Source organism: Triturus cristatus, chromosome 1_2 (assembly GCF_964204655.1).
Source record: "Triturus cristatus chromosome 1_2, aTriCri1.1, whole genome shotgun sequence".
NCBI lineage: Eukaryota > Metazoa > Chordata > Amphibia > Caudata > Salamandridae > Triturus > Triturus cristatus.
The window spans coordinates 1,014,688,675-1,014,713,956 of NC_140580.1; the positions used below are offsets into that span (position 1 = coordinate 1,014,688,675).

Here is a 25,282-nt window from a genome sequence, read left to right on the forward strand (position 1 = left end):
TTCCTGTTGTGACGTCACTTCCGGTGACAGCGGCCCCCCACTACTTTTCATGCGATTCCTGTTGTGACGTCACTTCCGGTGACAGCGTCCCCCCACTTCTTTTTTTAGGACTTGTGCCCTGGATAACACTCCGGGGCGGCCGGACTTACAGGGGCAACCTTTTGTTTTGGATTATAGCGGCTTTGTCCAGCCGCAAGTCTGGCCCACCGCATGGAAGCAGATCCTCGGTGTCGGAAAGGTCCGACACTGTCATGAAAGGAGCGAAGTGTTTCTAGCGGAGATGTCAAAATATGACGGCAGGCTAAGAAAAGTTGACTTTCAGGTACCCACTGGGGATTTACAAATAACTTTATTGATATCACGACGACGGTGCCACCCACTGGAGCTTTAATATGTAAGTTGGGACTGCAAAAACTACAAAGCATTTAAATAAATATACGCCCATTAGGGCGGGACTTTTATAAGAAAAGCAGGTGTCCATACTTACTGGGAGCTGTTTGGTTGTGGGCTCGTGAACAAGAGTTAGTTGCTCGAAGTGCGCTGAGCCAAGAAATTGCCATGAAATAGCAACGACTTACCTGCTGCAGCTTTCCTGTCTAGATGACAACACTCCGGGGCGGCCGGACTTACAGGGGCAACCTTTTGTTTTGGATTATAGCGGCTTTGTCCGGCCGCAAGTCTGGCCCGCCGCATGGAGGCGGATCATCGGTGTCGGAAGGGCCCGACACTGTCATGAAGGGAGCGGAGTGTTTCTAGCGGAGATGTCGAAATATGACGGCAGGCTAAGCCAAGTTGACTTTCAGGTACCCACTGGGGATTTACAAATAACTTTATTGATATCACGATGACGGTGCCACCCACTGGGGCTTTAATATGTAAGTTGGGACTTGCAAAAACTACAATGCATACAGCATTTAAATAAAGATTCGCCCATTGGGGCGGGACTTTTATAAGAAAAGCAGGTGTCCATACTCACTGGGAGATGTTTGGTTGTGTGCTCGTGAACAAGAGCTAGTCGCTCGAAATGCGTTGAGCCATGAAATAACAATTACTTACCTTCTACAGCTCTCCTGTCTAGATGATAAAACTCCGGGGCGGCCGGACTTACAGGGGCAACCTTTTGTTTTGGATATATATATACATATATATATATCAAGTAAAGAAATACTTTTTTCAGATATCAGAAAACCACATTAAAGCATGCACACGTGCAAGATGTACAACGTAGTGTTTTTTTCAATGAAGAGAAGGACGCCAGGCGGCGACGAGCAGGAAGGAGAGCAGCAAGGCAGGGGAGCCGGCAGAAATACAGGTAAGTGCCATCATTTTAAAGCATTTGGGAGGGGGTAGTAAGCGGGAAGGGAGCGGAGTGATGTGTAGCTCCACAGAGGTTTTTTCAAACCCCGTGGAGCTATGCATAGAGGCACTATGCCAGCTCCGCCCACCCTTAATCTCAAGCCATAGTTGCTAATGTGCCAATCTTTTTAAAATACAAACACTTTTAGATAACAACAGTATGACGTTCAGGAGTGCAAAGACTGCAAGATGCAAAATGCTAGCCTTGCTTTAGTTAAAGTCATAAAAAATATATACATACACATTAACAATATATTAAAAACAATACCAGAATAACATTTCTTATTCAAAATGATGGAATGAATCATGTAAACTTGTAGTAGATATTCACTAAAGCATTCCAAAATTGGTAGTTCCCAGAAGTTCAGTATCATAAAATACATTGACCAATACAGTCCAACAGTGCAGTACCAGAAGGCACAAACGTGCGAAATACAGATTGTGAACAAAGTTCCAGCTCTCTGCCCTAACAGTGCATAGATATCATAATGTACAATCCCAGTGGTCAGATGGATATGGCAGACAGAATATATTCATGTTTGAAGCATACATTTGCCAAATAACAGCTAACAGAAAACACCATTACGATTGAGGTGTCTCTTTCCAAGATTCTATGCGCAATATGGTAGCGAGTCACTCCAAGATTCAGACATACTGGGCGTATCAATTTGAGACGAGGTCCAAGATATTCCGGATAAAAGAACAAGATGTGGTCGCTAGGAGCCAATCCACAAGCAGGGCACAGGTTACAGCCTGAGTTTGTTTTCCACTGACTTGTGAAGAATTTCAATGGTATGCTGCCGAATCTGAAATGCACATATAGACTTATAGAGTTTTGGCTATTGGTGGTGTGATAATGTCCAGAAATGGCTTGGAGGATGGGGTGATCTTAAATTTAAAAAATCTGTCTGGTTAAATGCCCATTGGTCCCACACATGACCAATAATATGATTTTAAATCGCTAGCATTAGCTTTAGGAATAGTGCTAGGTTTATCCCATAACCTTTGAAGGCCAAGCTTCTAAAAACAAATTAAATACAAATTTCAACCAGGGGACCTGCCTTGCATTGTTCATGTTCGCTAGTTCTCTAAGGGAATCCCTGTATTCCTTTAGCTCTGGAGTTGCCCAAAGACAGACTCACTAAGCAAAAGGTTTTAACCCCTTCAGTGCCCATGACGAGATAGTCTCGTCATGGAGCGCGGTTGCGCTGTGCCCATGACGAGACTATCTCGTCATGAACCCCGCCCGCTAATGAAAGGCCCGGCACAGGGCGGGGAAAGGGCGGGGCACTGAAGAGGTTAATTATATCAAATTATAAATTCGATTGATGGTTAAGTTAAGTTCTTCAGTGGCCATTTGCGGGGTGTCTACAAACCCCCAGACCTCAGCTCCAAAGAGTGCAGCACTCTGGGTTTGCGCATGGCACACTTCCAATGCAATGAGATACCGAACGAGGACATGTTTTCTTGTGCAGACGGAGAATAGCTTTAGATCTGTGCTGGATAAGGTGTGAGATTTTATTAAGTTGGGGTTCCCACTTTTATCTGATATCCTATCACCTAGCTAATCAATACTGTGAAAGCTTTCTAGGGATTCATTTCCAGTTCTCACTGCACTGTTTTTGACAACCCCAGGCCCAAACAACATGTACTTAGTCTTATTTGGGTTCAGTTCAAGGCCTCTAGATTTACAGAATCCCAGGAAGTTATTATTAGAACCTGTAGTCCCATGGGAGTCTTGGAGATAAGGAGGAAATCGTCTGCAAATAGAAAGATATGTATCTTTTTATTGTTTAAGACAGGCAAGTCATTCTGACAGCACAAGAGTATCTGCACCACATAATTTATTTACAGGGTAAACTAGGTGGGAGCAAGGACACACTCTTGATGTACACCTCACAGAATAGGGATCCGATCCGTCAGTTCCCCCTTGCTGCCGCAACTCAGTGCTTAATTTGAGCCGGTGCTTTCCGGTACTTAGCACCAGCACTTAATTGGTTTCCGGTGCTCAGAGCTGCTCATCTAATTTAGAAATGAGCAGAACAACGGTAGTTTAGAACTACAATATACATCAAAATTGCTAATACCTGCCTCCCCAGCCATTCCTTGAGCTTTGGGGACCTGAAAAAATTCTGAACTGTCACATTTACAAGCAAGAGAGATGGCTAGTAGTTGTTTTGACAGTAATGACAAGGGTGATGGGTGGTACAAGCTGCAGTGGCCTTCTGGTTAGAGCCATGGCACTTTATATTTTACAAATTAAGCAGTGGCCCCAATGGACCTGGCAATATTTCTCCACGTGCAGCTTGGCTATGAGTTTGACTAAGTTCTCTGGAGCACCCATCTTGAGCAGAACTCTCCACAGATTCCCCTTGGGAACAAGATCAAATGCAGCCCTAAGTTCCACAAAAGCCCGTACAATTTTTGTTTCAATAACAGCAGGAGCGGCCAGTTCACTGGGGCTGAGGGCCACACCCCTCCACCTGTTGCCCCTCGTGAACAGTGTCTGTCAGGCTGCACAAAGGTCAGTCTGACAGACACTGTTCACTTTCAGTTCAAGCAGCCAGGAGCCAGACATGTACATTTAGTGCAGGCTCTTGGCTGCCTGAACTGAACTTTGCTGGGCTGAGGAATTCACAGCTACTGTGAGCATGACATCCTCAGCTTAGCAAACATCCCTGAGGCCCTCCCCTAATTGATTAGGGGTGGCGTCACTGATTGCCTCGCACCTGGGCGCTTCAGTTTTAAGCCTTGAAGCGCCCAGGGTCGAGTGTAAATTAGTGTCACTTCATCACAGAGTGGGGTGGAATCAGCAGTCTCACTGACCCCCATCCCACTCTGTGATGATGTTGGGACTGCTGCCTTCCCTCATTGGCTGACCTAAGGTCAGCCAATGAGGGAAGGCAGCAGTCCCAAGCCTTCTGGAACCTACGAGGCAGAGCTGGCTGCAGGTAACTTTTTGTTTTAAACTGTTTGGTCCGTGCGTGTATTTATGAATGTTTGGTGAAGAGTGTTGTGAATGAATGTGATTGTGTGCGTGCGTGTATGTATGAATGTTTGGTGAAGAGTGTTGTGAATGAATGTGTTTGTGTGCGTGCGTCTATTTATGAATGTTTGGTGAAGAGTGTTGTGAATGAATGTGTTTGTGTGCGTGCGTGTATGTATGAATGTTTGGTGAAGAGTGTCGTGAATTAATGTGTTTGTGTGCATGTGAATACTTTGCTTTAACTGTTATGTGTATGTGTGTGTGTGCGTGAGAGTGTATCCCGTCCGCCCCCATCCCTGCAAAACTTACCGCCCGCCACTGAATAACAGTACATATTTTCAGTAAAGGAGAGTCATCCCAAAGACCTGGTTAGAAGTACTGATCTTTGGTCAGAAACTGGCTAGAAGCATAGACAGGTCATGTTTTTCGTCAACCCATGATAATAGTTTTTCAAGGCCTAGCAATTTTATTTTTGTAGATGGTCAAAGAGTAGATAGGGATTTTCTCTGCTCCTCTCCAAGAATCAGAACTCACACCCGCAGCTGATATGGCTTTGGATAAAAGGTTGACATAACTTGTCCAAATTTGGGATTCTGGTTTAAACAAGTCACCAGGAATTTTATTCGGGCCAGGTGCCTTTTCTGACTTAAGGAGACAAATAGCATTAGCGGTGTACTCTAGAGTGAATTGTACTGAGTCTATTGCCTCGGCCTCTGCCACTCCTGTCTCTGTTTCAGATTATCAACCTGGTACTTGGCAAAGGATCGCCATCCAAAACAGGGTTCCCAGAGTCATACAACTTAGAAAAATGGGTGATCCAACCCTTTATTTGAATGTGGTGGTGATACATTCTAATGTTATCGCTGCTGCCGTGTGAAAATATTCACCCAAAAGATCTGTTGTCCTTCTGATTAACAGCAAGAAGTAGTTCTTGCCAAATTTCCTCATCCCAGCGTTTCTTGGCATTTGCAAGGCTGGATTTGTAGTTCCCCGCGGCCTCTTTTATCTCTACCCGTACACAGCTTTTGACAGCTGCTCTTAATCTTGTTTGAGCTGTTTTACATTAAACCATTTGACCTCCTTCACTGGAAGAGACTGTATATGATTAGTTTTCTTGTAAAAAAATATCTTGCAGCCCGGGTAAAACCAATTTGTGAATATCAATAATTGGAATGGCAGTGCTGGGAACACTGTCGAAAGTGGATAGAAAAGTCACAAACAGGCCATATATCCCTGCATATAATTTTTGGTTGGACGTCACATATGGCCGAGTAACTCTCCTATGGTTGTTAACTAACAGACATTTCAGTACAATGTACAACTAACATTATTGGCCCTCCCCAGCTCTTTTCCCGAGAGGGATAAAAGCAGAGAGCTGTAATCACTATCAAAGCAAGTGTCAACTTTCACGTCCTCTAATAGCCATAGCCTGACATCTAAAAAAACATAATCGATAACGCTTACATAGAAACCTCGCTTAAAAGTGGGCACGCTAAGGGAATCTGAAGGGGTCTGGCCATTTCAAGCCCCTATTACCCCGGCCCACAATTATAGATGTCAGTTGAAGAGAAGAGTGGGAGAAATTACGCTATAGTTTCCCATCTAGCTGGGGAATATTCAACTGCTCATCCTCAGTTCCTTTGAGATCCCTGATGTAGGTGACGGTTCAAAGAATGTGTTAAAGTCACCTGCCACTATTATCTTAGCGTACCGTTGATTAGTTTCAATTAACTCATCTAAGAGAGTTAGAACAGGGGACTCATTGCCAGCGGAGACTGACCTAAGATATACATTTATTAATACCAGATTCAATCCTGTGGGAAATGTAAGCAAAACCCCCATTATTTCAGGGGAAATGATCATCAGGGCTGTATGGATACAATGGCAATCATTCGTTATCAGTATGAACAATCCTCCACTAGCTTGGCCATGTTTCCCTGGGTTTGAGCTTCTACCCTATATGTGAAAAAAACATGAATACACACCCTGGTTGTAGCTCAAGTCTCCTGGAACAGACAGACATCATAATTACTAATGTAAGATAACCATTCAGAGTCTACTAGTTTGAGTTTAAAACCAGCCAAATTCCATGAGATTATAGAGAAACTTGATCGGGAATCAGAATCATCCCTTAGATGTGGGACTGGAGAAGATTGTAATACTGAAGCGGAAGTGCAGCCCTTTGAATTATCAAAAGGGCTCTCAGGGAGTAACCCTGGCCTTTCATCACACCCCCACCCCAAGTACGCTTTCTCGAGACTCAATTCAGAAACAGTACACTCTTCCACCGAAATGGGCACAGCTGGATCGATTAGTCAGTCAATTGCTTTCAGGACAGAAAGATCAAAGCGGCCCCCCTCCGACTTAATGTGCGCCCCACGCAGCTGAGATGTAGAGTGCTTTAAGTAGCCCCAGCTGCAGATAATAATACCTATGGCCGCCATACGATGGTTCTTTCTGGCACTTGGAGTCACTCCCGGGCTGTCACAATGCCAGTATCAGGTACGGAGCGAGGAGAGAAAGTTCATATCGGCCCCCCTCCAACATAATGTGTGTCCATATATATGTTCATAACTGTATATGAATGACCCAGTGGCAGTCTCCATTTGGTAGTTACAGTTAGGTCTGTGTTTCCAAAGGAGCGTTTTTTTGGTTCACTAATAACTTGGTGGGATTTGACAAATCTTCATGTAACTTTCCCCAAAAAAGTTCATCCACCTCAGCTCCTTTCTGGAAAGTTTGGGGGTGATCTGTCAAATGGAGGCCAATATGCAAAATCCCAATTCATTTTCCATAGACATTTTTAGGCAGCGCTACCACAAATAGCTGTTGAATGGAATTACACCAAATTTGGCTGGTAGCCAGATCTTGGTCCATGTAACCCAATAAAAAAAAAAGAGAGCCCACTGATTGGCCTCAGTGACTTGGGCTATCTTGCTCCTGTGGGATTGGCTATGTTGCATCTTAGAAAATGTTGCGACAGCCGTTAGAGGACTCTGGGGACATAGGGCCAGATGTACGACCCACCAGTTTGCGACTCGCAAATTGCGCTGCATTTCCAACTCACAAACTCTCAGACACTGTTTACGATTACTAGTGGGGTCGCAAATTGCATGCCTCGTTAATATTAACGAGGCAGGCGCAATTTCGACCCCATTAGGACTGGCTAACACTCACAGGGATGGTGGCCTGCTGGGGTCAGCAGACCACCATTTCTGCAACTGCTTTTTTAATAAAGCAGTTTTTTTTTTTAATGCAGACTGTTTTCCTTAAAGGAAAACGGGATGTGTTTAAAAAAGAAAAATGAAACTTTTCAGTTTCATATTTTTTAAGGGCAGGCACAAATATTGTTTAAAGCTTTCTTACTTAATAAATGAAAAGCAGCATTGTCAGAGGTGGAATAATGGTAAATGTAAAGCTAAATGTAAATGTTGCCCTCTTGATGGATTTTTAGTCCATAAGCTAAAATATATGAACGGTAACTTTTTTCTGAGTACCTTACACACATTGTGTGGTGGGCAAGAGCTGTGGCCTCTAAAGCTTGAGAACCCCATTCAAGTCCCAGCTGTGCCACAACTTCCTATGACTGTGGTGCAAATCAGTTAATGTGGACTTGTAAAAAACATATGAATTCAGAAAAAGCAGTATGGGAAGCACATTTTCTTATCTCAAACAAAGTGGACCTTGTATGCGAACGTTTGTTTATTTACCTTTATTCCACCTCAAACAATGCTGCCTTTCAATTCTTCTTTTAAACACCTTTAAACAATAGTTGTGACTGCCCACCACACAATGTGTGTAAGGTACTCAGAAAAAAGTTACCGTTCATATATTTTAGCTTATGGATGACTAAAAATCCATCAAGAGGGAGAAAGCCAACGATAAAATTAAAAGCACACGAGCCTGTTGAGCGCTTCACTCCATCTGCTTTATTTACCCTATTCCCCTGTGTGGCGAACACGCAATGCTGAATGCATTGTCTGAAACTCCCCACACCCTGTGCTGCTTTCCAACACTTTTCATTTCGTCAACCATGCTTTGTTGTTGTGGTCTTTTTGCACTTAGAGGCTGCCAGCTTTCCCAGTGGTCCTTTTGTCCACTTAAACCTTAAGATTATAATAGTTTTGCCATTTGAGTGTTGTTGCTTGTGATAATACAGCTCTCAGTTCATGATGTCGTTTGTGAGCTCAGAGCAGTCAGTTCCAATAGCAATGTTTCTATACTTACGGTACTCCATGCATCACTATACAGCACCTCTACAAATACAAAACAACATACATCTACTCCACTATGTAAAAAAAAATATCATTTTCAACTGCAATACCTCTAACTTTCACGAATGCAAGACCTATTGCATTGTAAACGCTTGTTTTAAATTGGCTGCTACAACTCTCCCTGCCCTTTCCTAAAGAATGCTGTCCCTCAAGGTCAGTGTTTGCTGCATGCCGGAGAGATTTGTCTGCAGTATTTCAAGAAGGAAAAGGAAACGACGCAATAAAAAGCCATAACAAACAAAAGGGGACAGAAAAAATCCCAGATGAGGGCGTGCATGGCTCTTTCTCCCTTTATGTGTTTCGTTCTTTCCTTCCTTCTATTATGCTTTCTTTCTTTCAGCCTCCCATTCCTCTTTCTTTATTTCCTTCTTTCTTTCGGTCATTCATTCTATTCTTTCTTCTTTCATTCATCTTTCTTTCTTTTATTCTTTCTTTCATCTTTCATTCTCGCTTGCCTTCTTTCTTGCTTCCCCATTTCGTTCAATTTTCATACCTTCCTTCTTCTTTTCATTTTTTCTTTTATCCCCTTTTCTTTCTTTTTTCATTCCTTCATTCCTTTCTTGCTTTCCTGTTTTTCATTCCTTTTTCTCTCTTTCTTGCTTTCCTTTTTTATTCCTTCTTTCCTTTTTATTCCTTCTTTCCTTATTATCTGCTTTCCTTTTATCTTTCATTCCTTCTTTCTTGCTTTTCCTTTTTCTTTCAATACCTTTTCCTTTTTTTCATTCTTAACTTCTTTCTCACTTTCATTTTTTCTTTCAGTCTCTATTTTCTTTCAGTATCTTTTTTCATTTTTTCTTTCATTCCTTGTTTCTTGCTGTCATTTTTCCTTTCATTCCTTCCTCCCTTCTGTCTTGCTCTCTTTTTTTTATGTCTTATTTCCTTTTTTCATTCTTTCACTCCTGAGTACTTCCTTATTTCTTTCATTCCTTCATTTAGCCTTTTTTCTTTCATCCCTTTTTCTTTCTTTTTCTTTATTCTTTCATTCATTCATTCCTTCTTTATTTTTACTTTTATTCCTTCCTTCCTACTTACATTTTTCTTTAATTACATATTTCCTTCTTTCTTGGTTTCTTGCTTTCTTCTCTTTCATTTCTTCTTTCTTGTTTTCTGTTTTTCTTTCATTACTTCTTATTTCTTTTTTTCGTTCATTTTTGTGCTTTTTCTTTTATTCCTTCTTTCCTTTTTTCTTTTATTATTTCTTTCTTGCTTTACTTTAATCATTAATTTTTCTTTCCTTTTCTACTTTTGTACTTCCCTTTTTTCCTTTCAATTCTTCTTTCTTGCTTTGCCTTTTTTTCTTTCTTTCATTGCTTCTTTCTTGGTTTCTATTTATCTTTCGTTCTTTCATTATTCGCACTCCGCCATTCAAAGTTTCTCATCACAAATTTATTGCAAATGTTGCAGTGATATTGTTAATGATGTCATAGAAGATGTCAATAGTGATGTAATATGTGCGGTAATTAGCAGTGCATGGCGAGGGTGCGAGTTATAGTCACCTTAGGGCACGAGTCATAGTTACTTGCGATAACTATAACTAATGAATTTCAGTGGTTTTTAGAGTTTAAAATGTGGTGTTGTTACTGAACATTTCACCTAACTATAGCACTACTTTAATGTTTTTTTTTGTGTGAATTTCTATGTTTATTTAATGTAAAGTTCTAATTTATTAGTATGTGTAAGGCTGTACACGGCCAACCCCCCCACATGCAAACAGCTCCACACTGCACAAGGCCTTTCACTGTCCACAGCGGGGGGGTTGATCCTTTGCAACACGGTGTAGAATTGGCCTTTGGGCCCCAGTGACCACATCCCCTGGGGCCAAACACAATTAAATAGTGAACTAGGCATGCAGCCCCTCTTCCGAGCCTTTTTGGGCCCAGGGGACCCCATATTTTAAAGGATAAGGGGTTACTTGCCCCCCTCCATGAACATTTTTTGGCACTAAGGAGCCCATCCAAATGCACATTTTTGATGAAGGGGAGAGGGGCCTCGTGACATCCCTCACTGACCTTCTTTAGGCCCTGGGGACCACATCCCCCAGAGCCTTTTCTTATTTTAAAGGGGAGGTGGCCATGTGCCCCCTACGAGCCTATTATGGCACTGGGGACCTTATTCCCCAGGGCTGATTATATGAATTCAAAGGAGCCTTATAAGGTCCTGGGGACAAGATCACTCAGGGCCATAACTTAAAATAAAATGGAGGGTGGCTGCGCTGCTCCCTCCCCAAGCGTTTTCTGCCCCTTGGGGCTCACTCCCTCTAGGGCCCACATTAAGTAAAGGTTGGTGCCCTGGTGCCCACCAAGGGCTCCTACCATACACTCATTGGGAGTTGCGGGGGAGTCCCATGCCACCTGCAATCCCAGCCACCTCCACGCAAGTCAGCATTGCTCCCATCCGCAGGGAGCAGCTATCCATGCTGGTCCCTCTGGGCAGGAGCAATGGCTTGATCTCAGTGCGGGCAGTGAAACTGATCTCAAGTCTGCTCCCAGATGGCGGTAGCATTTGCAAAGCTTATTCCAGCTTGGAGCAGACTTTGTGTTTGGTCCCACGTGGTGGGAGTTTTGAAAATGCTCCCCCCAAGCAGGAGCAAACACTAGTTTCCATGCCTGCACAGGCAGGAAAACTGCTGTGTCGCAGGGCACCTCAGGACATAGCAAGTGAGCCAGCCCCGGGGGATGGGGTCCCCCAGGCCATTAATAGCTAAGGGAGGGGGAAAGCATGGCCCCCTCACTTTTAAGATGATTAGAAGCTCTGGGATGCTTGGGGAGGCGGGCCATACGCCCACCTCCCCATAAAAAAACTCTGGGCCCTGGGGATTGGGGTTCCTGGGTCCAAACACAGCCTGGGCACTTCCCCTTATAAAATACTTTGGGCCATGCACCCCTCTGCCCATTAAAAATAATTATTGTGTCATCCCATTGGCCCACCCCGGAGGTTTGTAAAAGAAGCAGAGGCGACTGGGTACTTATAGTGAGGATCATAATTCCATAGAAAATGCATTATTTTTGTTGCTAATAACTTTGTCCTTGTTTGACGAATCTCCACTTTTTGACTAATTTGCGCATGGAAAGTTTTGGGGTGATCCGTCAATTGGGGGCTGCGAAAAAGGGGGCTTCCCAAAACATGTTTTCCCCATACATTTTTCCATAGGAACACCAAATTTGACAGAAAGCTACATCTTGGCCCAGAAAGCGTGATTTTTGTGTTCTGGTGTAATTCTATTCAGTAGTTTTGGCAAAATTAAGGTTTACATCTTTTTATATTTCACGCCGCAGAGGATCCGCAGAGCTGACAGATTTCAAGGTGAGCTCTGATTGGCTGCCACCATCTCAAAAAGGAAGTGGTGGCAGCCATCTTAGGCGGTCCAGAGTCCGAAAAAAAGGTTTAAAAAAGACACAAAGGGGCAGGGTAGGAATGCCCTGAACCCCTAGACCTGGTGTTGTGGTCCCAGAGGGACCCCACCAGGGCCAAAAACATTTTTTATTAAAATTTTGCCACAAATTCGCAGGCGATCCATGGAATTCTTTTTAGATTTAGCCCAGGGGTATAACACTTGTAATTTTTTGGGGAATGGGGCGCGTGTGGCCCCCCTCATCAGGTCGATTTTGGCCCTGGGGACCCCATTCCCTGGTTCCCAAAGTAGTTTTTAGGGTGGGGGCATGTGGCCCCTCTGGCCAGGCCTGTTTTGGCCCAAGGAACCCATACTGCACGGCCCCATTCCCCAAGCCACTTTGGGCCGAGGAGGCCCCCCATCCACTTCGATCTGAAGTATTTTTTTATGGGCGGGGTGTCCTGCTCCCACCCCAGACATATTCTGCCCTGTGGGCCCCATCCCCCAGGGACCGCTGTATTTTTTATGGGAAGAGGGGCCTTCCTCCTTGAGCCATTAATGCATTAATAGCCCGGGACTCCAACCCTTGGGGCTATCTCACATGCTGTGTCCCGGGAAGCCCAGCCCCGGGACACAGCAATGTCCCTGCCCACACTGGAGGGTGCAAGGAAACCTGTGTATGCTCCCTTCTGGTGGGAGCATTTTCAAAACTCCTGCCATGTGGGAGCAAACATAAAGTCTATCCCAGCCGAAGGAAGCTTTGAAAATGCTGCAGACTTTTAATCTGTTTCCTTGCCCGCACTGATGTGGGCAGGGAAACAGATCAAACAGATCAAAATATTGCTCCCACCCTGAGCGAGCTGCATACGTTGCTGCTCCCTGTGAGCGGGAGCAAGGCTATCTCACGCTGAATGCAGGGAGCTGGCTGTGAGGGCCTTGTGGCTGACCCCACAACCACCAATGAGTGTATGATGGGTGTCCAGGGTGGGCACCAGGCATGGACGTCATTTAGGGGTCACCTCCTGTGACACCCCAGCACTGTCACTGCGACCCCTGACCTGTGATGACCTTAGCTAACTTGAAAAAGAATAATGTATTGTTCCAAGTGGTGTGACTGGTCTCTGTGCCTCCCTCTGCCCTTGAGCTTGTGGAGAGTGTAAGAAAGAAATACAGGGGAGAGAAGGAGAGAGAAAAATAGAAAGGAGGTAAAGGCTAAAAAGCTTTGAGGCGAAATAAGTGTAAAGTAACAAAAGGAAGAAGACACTACAGAGAGGAGGGTGAGAGATCAAAAGACAAACACAGGAGGATGTATGTTTAAGAGAGACAAAGAGGGATGAAAGAGACACCAATGATACTGCGACATAGACACATGAAAAAAGGCAGATAAGAGAGTGTTAGACCTGGCACCATTGGCATGGGTCTCCCTTCCATTTTTTGCTGTTGCCTCCTGTATTTTTCCTATATGTTTTGTTGGTCTAGATGCTTTTGGCACTGTGCCACTGCTATTCAGTGCCACAGTGCAAGTGCTCCTTATTGTAAAGTGTTGTATTGGATTAGTGACACCATGATTGGTTTATTTGATTTACTTGTCAGACTCTAGTACAGTGCACCATGTGTTCCCAGGGCATGTAAATCAAATGTTGCAGGTGGGATTGCAGCACTGGTCGTGCCACCCACAGAAGCAGCTTGTAAAGTGTGTCTCAGGCCTGCCATTGCAGAGCCTGTGTGCAGTCTGTGACTGCCATGTCGACTTGGCAAATACACCCACTTGCCAGTCCCTAAACCTCCCCTTTTCTACATATTAGTCACCCCTAAGGTAGGCCCAAGGGCAGGGTGCATTGAATGTAAAAGGTAGGACATGCCCTGATATGTGTGACATGTCCTGATAGTGAATTACAGCCAATTTCGTTTTTCACTATTGCAAGGCTACCTGTTACCATAGGCCAAAATGGGCAGTTTGATTATAACATTGTATAATCCTAACTGACTCAGGGAACTAGGTAGGAATTCGAGTTTAGTATGCCTGAACTCAAAATGATAAAATACATCTTTTAGTAAAGTTGGTTTTAACATTCAGAAAGTAGGTATTTTCTTACCTAACCATCCAGCCTGCCTCTGCTAGCTTGTGTATTGTGTGTCTGGTTTTGTGAGTGACAGGGGCTGGGGGATTCCAGGAGACAGGGTGAGTCAGCACAGGGCTGAATAGACCTATCTGCATGTAGAGTGGTGGGAGGAGTCAGCACCTGGGTCTGAATAGGGCTGTGCCTGCCTTCCACAATGCTGGCTCCACCTCCTGTGGTGCACCTAATGTCCCTGGCCCACACTGTCAAAGGAAAGAAGGAGTCCTGTAAACAAAGTGCGCCAGGACTGCACAGAAGTGGTTTGGACTAGGTACAGGCCCCTCTGCCTTCAGAGGACAAAGGATTTAGTAGTATAAATATGGGGACCCAGACCCCAAGACTTTAGATCACTTCTGGGAATCAAGATGACCCCTTTGCCAAGGAGAAGAACCAAGGAAGCTGAAGGAGGAGACTGCCCCTGTGCTGTGCTGTTGGGGTTGGCCTGCAGTGGTTACTTTATTTGCCAAGGAAGGGAGAAAAGGACATTTTTGTGTACTTTTGCAATCTTGAAGAGGAATCTCCAAGGGCTTGAACTGAGCTTGCCTCCTGCCTGAAGTCTCAGGGATACAAGACTTCACCACCAGCTCCCCTGAATTCCCTTGCTGTGGATTTCTGCCTGCAGAGAGGTGCCTACTGTTGTTTGGGCCCTCTGAGAAGACTGCGAGTAGCTGGGAGCTGGAAGCGTGATGCAATGAGAAGAAGCGTGTCGCTGCCACAGCAGTTGCCGTCGCATCGCCGAAGAAGTGTGCCACCGCTGCAGCTGTTCGCCGTCGCATCATCGACAAAGCGCATCGCAGCATCAGAGAAGCTTGTCGCCGCCGGAGAGGTCGCCAGTGCATCACTGGAGAAGCGTGTCGCAGAGCCTGTCTTGGCTCAGAAGTTACAGAGTTCGCCGCACGGCCATAGGGCATGCACGCATCATTTCCAACGTTGTCGCAGCGCATCAAGACTCCATTTTCTCGCATCACATCGGATTGTCGCATCGCATCGAAGCGCCATCTTGTCGCATCGCACCGGATCACAGTAAGAAACCAACGCACTACCTCCTCTCCGGTAAGGAACCGGCGCATCACCTCCCGTGCGCTGCAGTAAGGAACCGACGCATCACCTCCCCCGTAGCAAGGAACCGACGCATCACCTTCCCTGCGACCCTTTTGGTTGTATTGCGCGACGCATCCGAGGTATTTTGAGAGTAAAGTGTTGAATTTACCATCTACATTGAACTAAGCTATTTCCTACCATTTTAGAGACTATTTTTGATTACAGTATTGTGGATTTTTGTCGTTTGGTCTTGTGTTAAATCTAGTAAAGATTCCTTATTGTTCTAAACTGGTGTGGTGTCCATTTGTAGTGTTTTCACTGTATTACTGTATGTGTTCACAAATGCCTTACACACTGCCTCTGAGATAAGTCTGTCTGCTTGTGCCAAGCTACCAAGGGGGTGAGCAGGGGTTATTTTAGGAGTGTACCTCCTTACCCTAGAAGCAAGTGTCCCTATTTGGTCAAAGGTACCTACCTCTGCCAACTAGAGAACCCCAGTTCTAACAGGGAGTAGGAGAGGAGATAGACAGGTGAAATAGAGTGGAAAGAGATACAGAACAGGTGAGAAAGAAGATCAGTGAGAGAGGAGAACACATGTATTATAAGGAGATTAGTGAGAAAGACACAGTTAAGATAGACAGGAGGGGTGAACAAGAGTCAACAACAGCTGAGAAAGACTTGACAGATAATAGAAAAGTTATACAGATCACAAACAGCTGAGGGGAGGGAGACAGCGTGTCTAAAGTCAAATGACATCACTTCCTGTGATGTCATTGGGTCAAAACATATGATGTCACTTGCGCTACCCCAGGCATTTTGGTGTATCGACTTTAATGCGGGCCACGGGGGATGGGGTCTCCGGGCCGATAATTGATCCTTTTAAGTAGTGGGCCTGGGGGATGGGGTTTTCATTGCATAATAAGGCTGAAGGCCGTGCATGGTGGGAAGTTGGATTTATATATGGAAATTAATACTTTACTTTAAGAAAACCCTAGGAATTCACTGAAAAAACAAAGGTTAAAGTAACGTTAGAGTTAAGTGAATTGTTCAGAAACAACGTAATGTTTAAGCTCTAAAAACTACTGACATTCACCAGTTATAGTTATCTCAAGTAACTATAACTAGTGCCCTATGGTAACTATAACTCGTGCCTTCGCCATGCACTGCTAATTACCCCACATATTACATCACTCATGACACCTTCTATGACATCATTGATAATATCACTGCAACATTTGCAATGTTTCAATAAATGTATAGCTATCTGGAAGGTTAGTTCGAGGAAGTTCATGGGAGTTCCACGGACACAGAACTTTATACAAATAGTGAAATCCAATTGGCGGCGGAGACTTTTTTCCCCCATTGACTGCCTCGCTCCTATCGGAGCGAGAGGCTCCTCTGAGCCACGAGGGTGCTCACATCCTGACTGGCTGGCCGGCTGACCGCAACCTGAACAAAAATGTTGCTGCATTACATGTCCCCCGTTAGCTCTACTGGGTGTAATGCAACACAAAGTAGTGGACGATAATGCCCAGCTGATCATCTCCAATCTTGTATGGCTCTTGGCTCCGTTTGTTATAGCTTGCCAACCCTTTGTGCTTAGTTGCCTCACAGAACAGCCCAGAATCTCTCATACAGGCTTTTTCATGCCTATCACCTTATCTATCCCCACCACCCCCATACCATGTACAGAAGGTAAAATAGGCCATTTCTGCTCACCCATCCAGTTGATGTCTATGGAGTAGAGCAGAGCACAACATGTGTCCTTGAACTGATGCTATCTGGCACTTGGACCTTCTTTTGAAAATATCCACTGATGGCACACAACTAGTTCCAAGGTCAAGATGGTAAAGAACAGAGGTTAAATTAGACCAGTGTTGTAAATTCTCCTGAGCAAACAGAAGACATTACTAGTGCAGTTTATTCTTCAAAGACGGTCTAGAGCTGTGAACTTTTTTTTCACAGAATACCTGTTTCAAGGACTTCACTAAGGAAAACAGCTCTTAATATTTAGAATGCACAAATCTCTTAATACATAGATTTAACTACTTATATCCTGGCTATAGTTTTTTTAAATGTATTTATTGGTTTTTATACATGAAAAGCCATGTCAATAACAACATAACAGCAAGTAAGCACAACATACAGAGGTACAATGAAGATGTAGCAAGATGCAAGTGAACCATCATAAACGTGATGTGATAAGAGGCATGACAGCATCATTTTATATACTACATACATGTAGATGTAGGAAAAGTTGCATATCGCAGGCAACCCCAAATGATGCAAAGCGAGAGAGAGGGGTCGGTGGGATGGTTGGGATGGAGGTGATGATCAATCTGGAGTGTAGGTTTCAGGATGAGGAGGTAGTCCAGGCGGTGCGGGCAGAAATCTTAGTCCCAGATGTGAGTGGCTGTAGCTTCGCGTAATCCCCGCTGACACTGTCGCAATATGTCATACTCTAGAGCTAGGAAGCGGCGGTAGGAACCCGCCGCCACCCCAATGCACTTGGCAAGCAGAAGTGCCAATGACACGAGTCGGCGAGCGAACATAGGAATATCGCTAGTGTTGCCTAGAAGTGCTAAGAGGGTTCTGGTGTAACTGCTACTCCTGTCATGGCTGAGATGTGGGAAAAACTAGATTTCAATAAAGGCATATCTGTGGGCAGGTCCATGTTAAGTGTTCAAAATCTGCATTCGGGCTGAACATTTGGGACACTGGTCAGATTGTGTAGGGTTGAATTTTGCAATGTCAGAGGAGGAGATGTATGCTAGGTGTAGAAATTTAAAATGTAGAAATTTATGTCTGTGATTGACCGAAATAGGGTGGGTTTGTGAACAACAGTAGGGCCACATTTTGTCTGTGAGCGGGGAGCCCAGGTCCACACCCCAAGCCTCACAGACATGAGCAGCAGTGTATGACTTCATGGCAATGCAGAGTCGGTATAACCTGGAGACCAACCGGTCTCCATCAGTGTCCGAGAAAGAGCTATGTACTTTTAATGTGGCATTTCTGTCCCCTTCTGAAAATCATCTCTTCTTTGTTTTTCTGGACTTAAGTTCACAGCCTCAGGAAAGGCCGTTGTGAGCCTGGGCATCTATGCATGAGAGCAGAGACAAAATTAGGGTTTGAGGTTTCTGATACCAGGTTCAGACTGACAGGTGTGACTCAGCGACTTGAAACAGGCACAATAGCTCAGTGCTTTACACTAAAAGTCCCTTATTTTACTGTGGATGTGCCCGTTTTCAGATCGCCATGGTCCCCTACGTCTTATATGATTGTTGAACTATCTGCCACAATGGACTGTGCCTCTAATTGTACACTGGTGTCACTTCAAGGCACTGCTTTGGATGTTTACTGCTCCAATTGTTTCAATGGATGCTCATAGTTTCCCATTTCTTGTGGTTTCTAATTCTATTTATATCAAGCGGGCAATTATACCTCCTTCTAAGTCTGCCAATCCTTTATACTTTCCCTAACCTATGTGTGATCATGCCATTTCATTGACATTATGTGTTTATTTATTAAGCAGTTTTATAAAGTGCCGTGTCTCACCTTTCAGTTACAGGTAATTAAGTATGCTGATTTTTTTTATCACGTCACCCTGTTCTGTGCTGAGTAGAGGGTAAGGCAAGCCAGAGTAGTTTGTTTTAAGAAAAGGTTCCAGGTCCTGGGGTTGAGATCTCAGATTAGGGCTAAAGGAGATCCATGGTCTTAGTCTTTGTATGGGCAGTGATCTTCTCTGTGATCATCGTCTGAAAGGATATCTGGTTGGTTCGATAGGGTGACCTTGAGTGAAAGGACCAGATCTTTACCCCACCACGCTGAATAGATGGAGCACAGGACCTTGCATTTAATCCTGGTTTAGACAGAAGACTTATGGGGATGCTTTAAGGGCAGGTTTGATGTCCTCCTGCTTCCAACTGCTTATTCAAAATCAAATTTGTCTGACTGGTTTTAAATTTGGAGGCTGGCAAGTAATTTTTGGTAGTTTGGGGTAGGTGCTGTTACAGTAATCAAGATTGATTGTCCTGTAGGAAGGGTAGTTTGGCAACATGCCGATCGCACCCTCTGTGGCGGTGTACAGCTATCTAGTAAATTCAAAAAGAGTTCACCAAGTGCACACCTGTTTTCACAATTTGTTCGTTATCTAATTTTCCTCGAATGTTTCCCTTTACCGTGCAAACCGGAGCCACGGCCTGCCCGAGTGCCACGTATATGTAAACACAATAGAAGCTGGAGTGAAGTTACACTCCACCGCCAGTTGCACAGCTTTTTGCGTGATTATTCACCACAACAACAACTTGATCCACTTTTCAACGATTTTATTTTCATTCCATGTAATCACTGGCGTAGCTAGGGGGGGGCGAGGGGGGCGGTCCGCCCCAGGCGGCACAATTTTGGGGGTGGCCGCGCGGCACTGGTCGCCTGTTGCGGCCGTGGCGGCCTTTATAATTTATTTTGGTACACTCACTGTGTCCCCAAATAAATTATAATGGATGCCGCGGCCGCAACCGATCACCAGTCCCGCGCGTGCGGGCGCGACCCAGTTTGAAAGTGTGCGCTGAGCGCACTTAGCACTTACCAGCCTCCAGGGCCGTCAATCACTCTTGTAGCGCGAGCGCTACCAATGACGGCCCTGGGCAACGTAAAAAAAAAACATGAATTTAGTTTGGCCAGCCCTGCCCTCGCGATGAGAACGGCGTAGCAGTGATGCGTCACGCGCTTCACGCTACGCGCTCTCGCGCTCATTCTGGCCTGGGGGCAGTCTGCTGATATCTGGGTGATGTGATGGCGCTGGAGACAGGTCTGGCGGCTAAAGAAGTTCGAACCAACCTCGCCCCTGCCTGCCATAGAGACCCTGGAAGTGGAACGAGTCACGAGTGAGGTAAGAGAAGAGTTTTCTTACAGGGCTTTAAGTGTGATGAAAAAACTAGGGGGGGGGGTGTCTCACAAAGGGGGGTGGCCGATTTAATTAAGGACGTGGCTTTAAAACACTTACCCTTAGCATAGTGTGCCGCCTGACTTGTATTTTGCTGTTTGTCATTGCATTCAGCTATGTGATACAAGAAGTAACACCATACCTACAACCATATTGCCAGCACTCCCTTCTTTGATAACCGTTGCTGGCATATTTTTCAGTTTTTTCCCCATGCATAGAGCGAAAGAAAAAAAACAGACTGGTAGTTTGCAAACTACTGGGGGTCTCTCTTGCCATCTCAATAGAGGACGCACTCTTACTACGTCATCACAAGGCCTTTCCCCCTCTACCTTTGCTTCTGCCTCCCTTAGATGGGTGCTGCTTCTCTCTGCATAGTGGGCTGTTATCAGGACTTCCACAAAGCATGTGAACAGTGTGATCACCAATACAAAAGTCTTCACTGGCTATTCGCACAACAGCTGTTTTCTAAGTTTTGGTCGTAAACCTGGAGGACAACTAGATTTTTAAATATATATATATTTATTTATTTTCTTTTATTCCCAGTGATGCTTTGGATAAAGTAGCCCCAAGAGAAATCTTGTCATAGCTTCAGAACGAGCCATTTTGTGTTTTCAGACAGATATCGAGTTGTGAGAAATCTGGCATGGGAGGTGGGGTACAGGCAGCCACAGTCTCTTGTACCCAGAGGGAGTTGTGCTGTGGATGCCTACATGTTGCCGCCCTTCAGATATTTACATGCTCCCCAGAGATCTGAAGCAGAGCACACTTCTTTCACTTATTCCAGAAATAGGGATGCTCTAGTTTGTATCATTGCTGCTTTCGGATCATCGCTGCAATTACTGCCCAAGTGATGAATAATGTAAATAAAACTGATTCATTTTTATTTTTTTGATACCTACGACCAGGCCCGGTTCTAGAGGGTGGGCCAGGCCCACCCAAGGATTGCCCTGGCCCACCCTAGGCCATTGTGAACTGGAAAATGAGCGTTTTTCATGATAATCCGATGATCCGAATGTCTCACAGTGTCTTGAAGCCCCATTGTGCCCTGCTGCTCTCTTTTTGAATTGCAAGCGCAGCAACATTGTGGTATTATCACCAGGGCTTTAAGTGGAAGCTTTTTCAATATTATATGTAACAAGCCATAGTTGCAGCTTAGTTATCTTATGCAACTAATAACCATTGACAAAGCCAATAGTCCTGACTTGTTGTAGGCTAGAATAGTAGTATAGAAGGTTAATATACCTGCAAAGCACATCATGTAATATGCAGATGACAGATTTTTTTTTATGTAGTTGGGTAAGGTTACTGCTTTGAACACCGATCCTTTTGTTACTTGCAGTTCATACATAGTAAACCTTTTAATATAGCACAGTGAGCTATTTAGGATATGTGACTGCTACAACTTTTAACCCTCACTGACTCATGCAACACATCTTGTACACTGATTTACACGCTTGCATGATTTTTTTTCAATCTGTATGTTATGTAAATCGCTCTGACACTGCATAGGGATGTGTAGCATTATAAAAGAAAGTAAAATAGTGCTATTTAAATTGTGTGTAAATACTGGGACCGACCAACACATCTGAGATACTTACAGTTCATGCACTTACATAAAGGGGCCTAACAAAGTCAAAAGCATGCCTCTCTTAAGTACCTGTGAAGAGATAACCAGCTGTGTGCTTTTGTTTCCCTCCGTTGTATTTACATTTAAATGTGAAGTTCCAGGCCACTCGATCAAAAGGAGGCCTAAAGGCCCCTTAACTTGCCCTTTATCGTTGTTCCAGCTGGAGATAAATATGAAAAAAAAACCTTGCTGCCTGCACGTTGCTGCTGGGAATGAAAAGCAGACAATGTGCAGGTGCTGCTGAACTTGTCTAGGAGTCTGAAAATTACACCTGGACAAGTTCAGCATATTTCTGTGGGGCCAACTTCTTGGCAGGGTGGACAGCGTTCACCCTGTGAAAATAATGGGTGGACGCTGTGCACCCCGGAATTGTGCCCTGGTTGGTGTCTTTCAGTGGCTGCATGGTTGTTTCAGTCCGAGTCCTGGCGATTCACAAATAGAAACTTACCTAGACTTTTACTTGCTCATCTACTAATGTAACAGACAGGCTAAAACCCTGAGTAGGAACCAAATGGCTATCTATACATCATCCTGAGCAGTAGTTAATGCAAAATTAATTCACACAAGCTTTTGGATTTTGGAGTGTATTTTTATCCAAGGCGAGGGGTTAGTCGACCAGTGGCTCTGACAATTTCTTTTGGTCATAGAAGTCAAGGTGTTTGAAAGAATGACAAGCTGGGACGTGTGCAAGCCTTGCAGTTCTTTACTTGACACATTATTATTATTTTACTGTTCTTGTAGACTTTTAACACTGTTGGTTACCATGAAAGTAATGTGAAAACAAAATCGCAGAAAAATGTAATGTTTCTGGTTTCTTCTGAATATTCAAGGAGTGCCGCAGCGCTGGAGCAGTTTGTCCCGGGTCTTGGATAGAGTTGAACATGCTCCCATGGCTCCTACAGCTGTGTTTGAGGATTGTGATGATAATGCGTCGCCCCTCCCTGTTTTTTAGCTTTGGGCCCCCGGGCAGGTTGTGCACCATGTGTGTTCTGAGGCTGCTATGAAGGAGAGATGCACTATTAAAAGCTGTTTTTGGGTCCCAGGAGCACACGTTTTTTCATTCCCTGGAGTTGGTTGCTAGTGCTTAAAGTAATGACAGGGCGCGACACCTGGTTGTTGCCTTTGGGCCACCAGAGTGGGCTTTGTATCTGGTCTGTGTTGGCAAGGTGGAGCTGACTGACCCCTTTGTGCTGCGTTTAGTTCTAAGGGCACACAGTGAGTCATTCCCTGTGAATAATTAATTTGCTGTTTTTGAAAGACAAAGAATCACAGGCTTGACACTGTTACATTGGTTTTGGGTCCCCAGACCACATCACGTTTGTGCAGGTCCCCACTGCTTTAATGGAGGGACCATGATGTATGGTCATTTAATGTAAATGTGATGTATTTGTATAGCGCGCAGCTACCCGGAGGCATCCTTGGCGCTTGTACTCATACCGCTGTGGAACCCTTCCTGGTTTTTCCTATGAGATGTCCACTCCTGGGCACCCCAAGGTGAAAGCCAGGCATCATTTGCGCTGTGGGGGCCGTTGTGGAGATTAAGCAAGCTATTGCCCAGAGTTGCAGAGTGGGTGGGACCCATGATCAGAATAGGCACCAAGGCGAGAATTATCGGGTCCGGGGAAATTGAGCCCAAGAGCCGCCGAGGCGGGAATTGAACCCTGGTCCAGGCCAGACCTCTGCATCAGGGTCTGCCGCTCTAACCATTGAGCCACACTTCTCCACTGTCAGCTGTAGATGATGGATCCCTGAACAGTGTCATGTATGTGCATGTTTGCATTGTGCTGAGGGGATTACCAGGTAATTGTTTACGCAGCTCTCTGAAGGATGGCACATGCGGTTTTTCTGAGTCCCCAGATGGATCATGCAGTCTGTGTATTCTCTTTTGTACTGCCAGTCACTGGTCTATTCAACTGTGTAGCCTTGGACCGCGTCATGTATGTGCATGTGATTTGCTTGATCGAGGTAACTATTAGCGGCAATACTATGTGTCTCTCGGACCTCTTTCAAGTGCTCGCCCTCCTTTTTCCCCAGCACCCCCCCCCCCCGCCTCTCCAGGGGCGGCAATCTGAGGGATAGCCCCGGGCGCCACAAGCTCTAGCTACGCCTCTGCATGTAATCCAATGAGTATTCATTCAATGTTTCTTTCCGTTTTTCAACTTTTCACATATGCGACCTTAATGTATTCAATAGTTTCTCGTGCGCAGATATGCCGATCCGGGCCTTTTTCTAGCGCATGATGAATCCATTAAACATCCAGAAGTTCTTAATTTTAGCCAATGCATTTCGGGCTCTTCATAGCCCTTCTTCAGGGGTTCCCTAAAGATTTAAAATATTGACTGTAACTTCACTCCTGCTTCTATTGGGTGTACAGCTATTAACATATAATGCAGGCATCCATCACCTATCTCTCTCTTCCGCCTCTACAGGTCTCGCTAGAGCAGTGCCGGACCTTAATCCAGAACACCGTCCTCCAGCCGGACGTCAAGAGGTACCTGTTCTTCAGCTCCAGAGGCTTTGGCTTAGCTTTGGCCGTGGTGAGCATCACTCCTTGTGCTTCAGTGGCTTTTAATTGATTGCACATGTGGACAAGTCTAGGGAGGGGAAGGAGAGCCAATGGACTTCTAAATATGGGGGAACCAACAATAAATGACTAAAAGGCACTATTTTTTCAGTTTTACTGTGCTCATTAGAGAAAATTCATTAAACTATTAATTACTATGGCTTGTATAAAACCGGGCAGTCCTGTGCTTTTCACATAGGTTAATGCTGGAAAATTAAAATATCACGTTTTGCTTTAGATCGGTACCTTGTGCAAGCTACAACAATTCAGAGAAACATGTACCGATGTAGCTTTTTTTGTTGCTTTTTAAAATTGTGTTTTGTTTTAAATATATTTGTGAAATTTATTATGCAATAATTGTTGGTAGGATGACAGTTGACTGAGTTTTACAATAAGTGTGAAATGTGTCTTACTATGATTTAACGACGAGTTAAGAGTAAGAGCCGACAATAAACAACCTTGCGCTCTGATTCTCTTAGATCTCTCGGCAGCTTTCGATACGGTCAGCCATTCCATCTTGCTGAGCCGTATCGCGAAGTTGGGGATTGCTGGCCAGGCATACAAGTGGCTGGAGTCCTTCCTGTCGGGTCGTACTCAGAGGGTTCAAATTGGGGATCAGCTATCAGGGAGTAGTGATGTGACCTGGGGGGTCCCTCAAGGATCCGCACTCTCCCCCCTACTGTTCAATATCTATCTGCAGCCCCTGATTGAGCAACTCACGTGTAAGAACTGTGAGGTCTTTAACTACGCAGACGACACACAGTTACTGGTCCGGCTGGGTGACACATCAGAGGCCCAGGAAGCAGTCAGAGATCTTCTGAGATTCACGGTCAACTGGATGACTAATAACTTCCTTAAAGTCAATGCAGACAAAACGGAGGTTCTGGTGGTGACCAACATGGCCAATCCCTGGGATGATCTGTATTGGCCTCCAGAACTCGGCAAAACTCCAAGCCCGGGGACGGTAGTGAAGAGTCTTGGCCTAAAGATCGATGCGGCTCTCTCTATGGCCCCCCAGGTGTCGGCAGTGGTAGGCTCCTGC

The 25,282-nt window shown here is 44.8% G+C and overlaps 1 protein-coding gene across 1 annotated transcript in view; it reads left to right on the forward strand.

Annotated features, from left to right (window-relative positions):
* The window catches only part of TMEM268 (transmembrane protein 268), a 184,202-nt gene that overhangs the window by 71,186 nt on the left and 87,734 nt on the right, over positions 1 to 25,282 (forward strand). Inside the window, exon 3 of the mRNA XM_085611907.1 lies at positions 24,107 to 24,214. Coding sequence (XP_085468033.1) covers positions 24,107 to 24,214 — 108 coding nt within the window. The remainder of the gene's footprint in view (positions 1 to 24,106; positions 24,215 to 25,282) is intronic.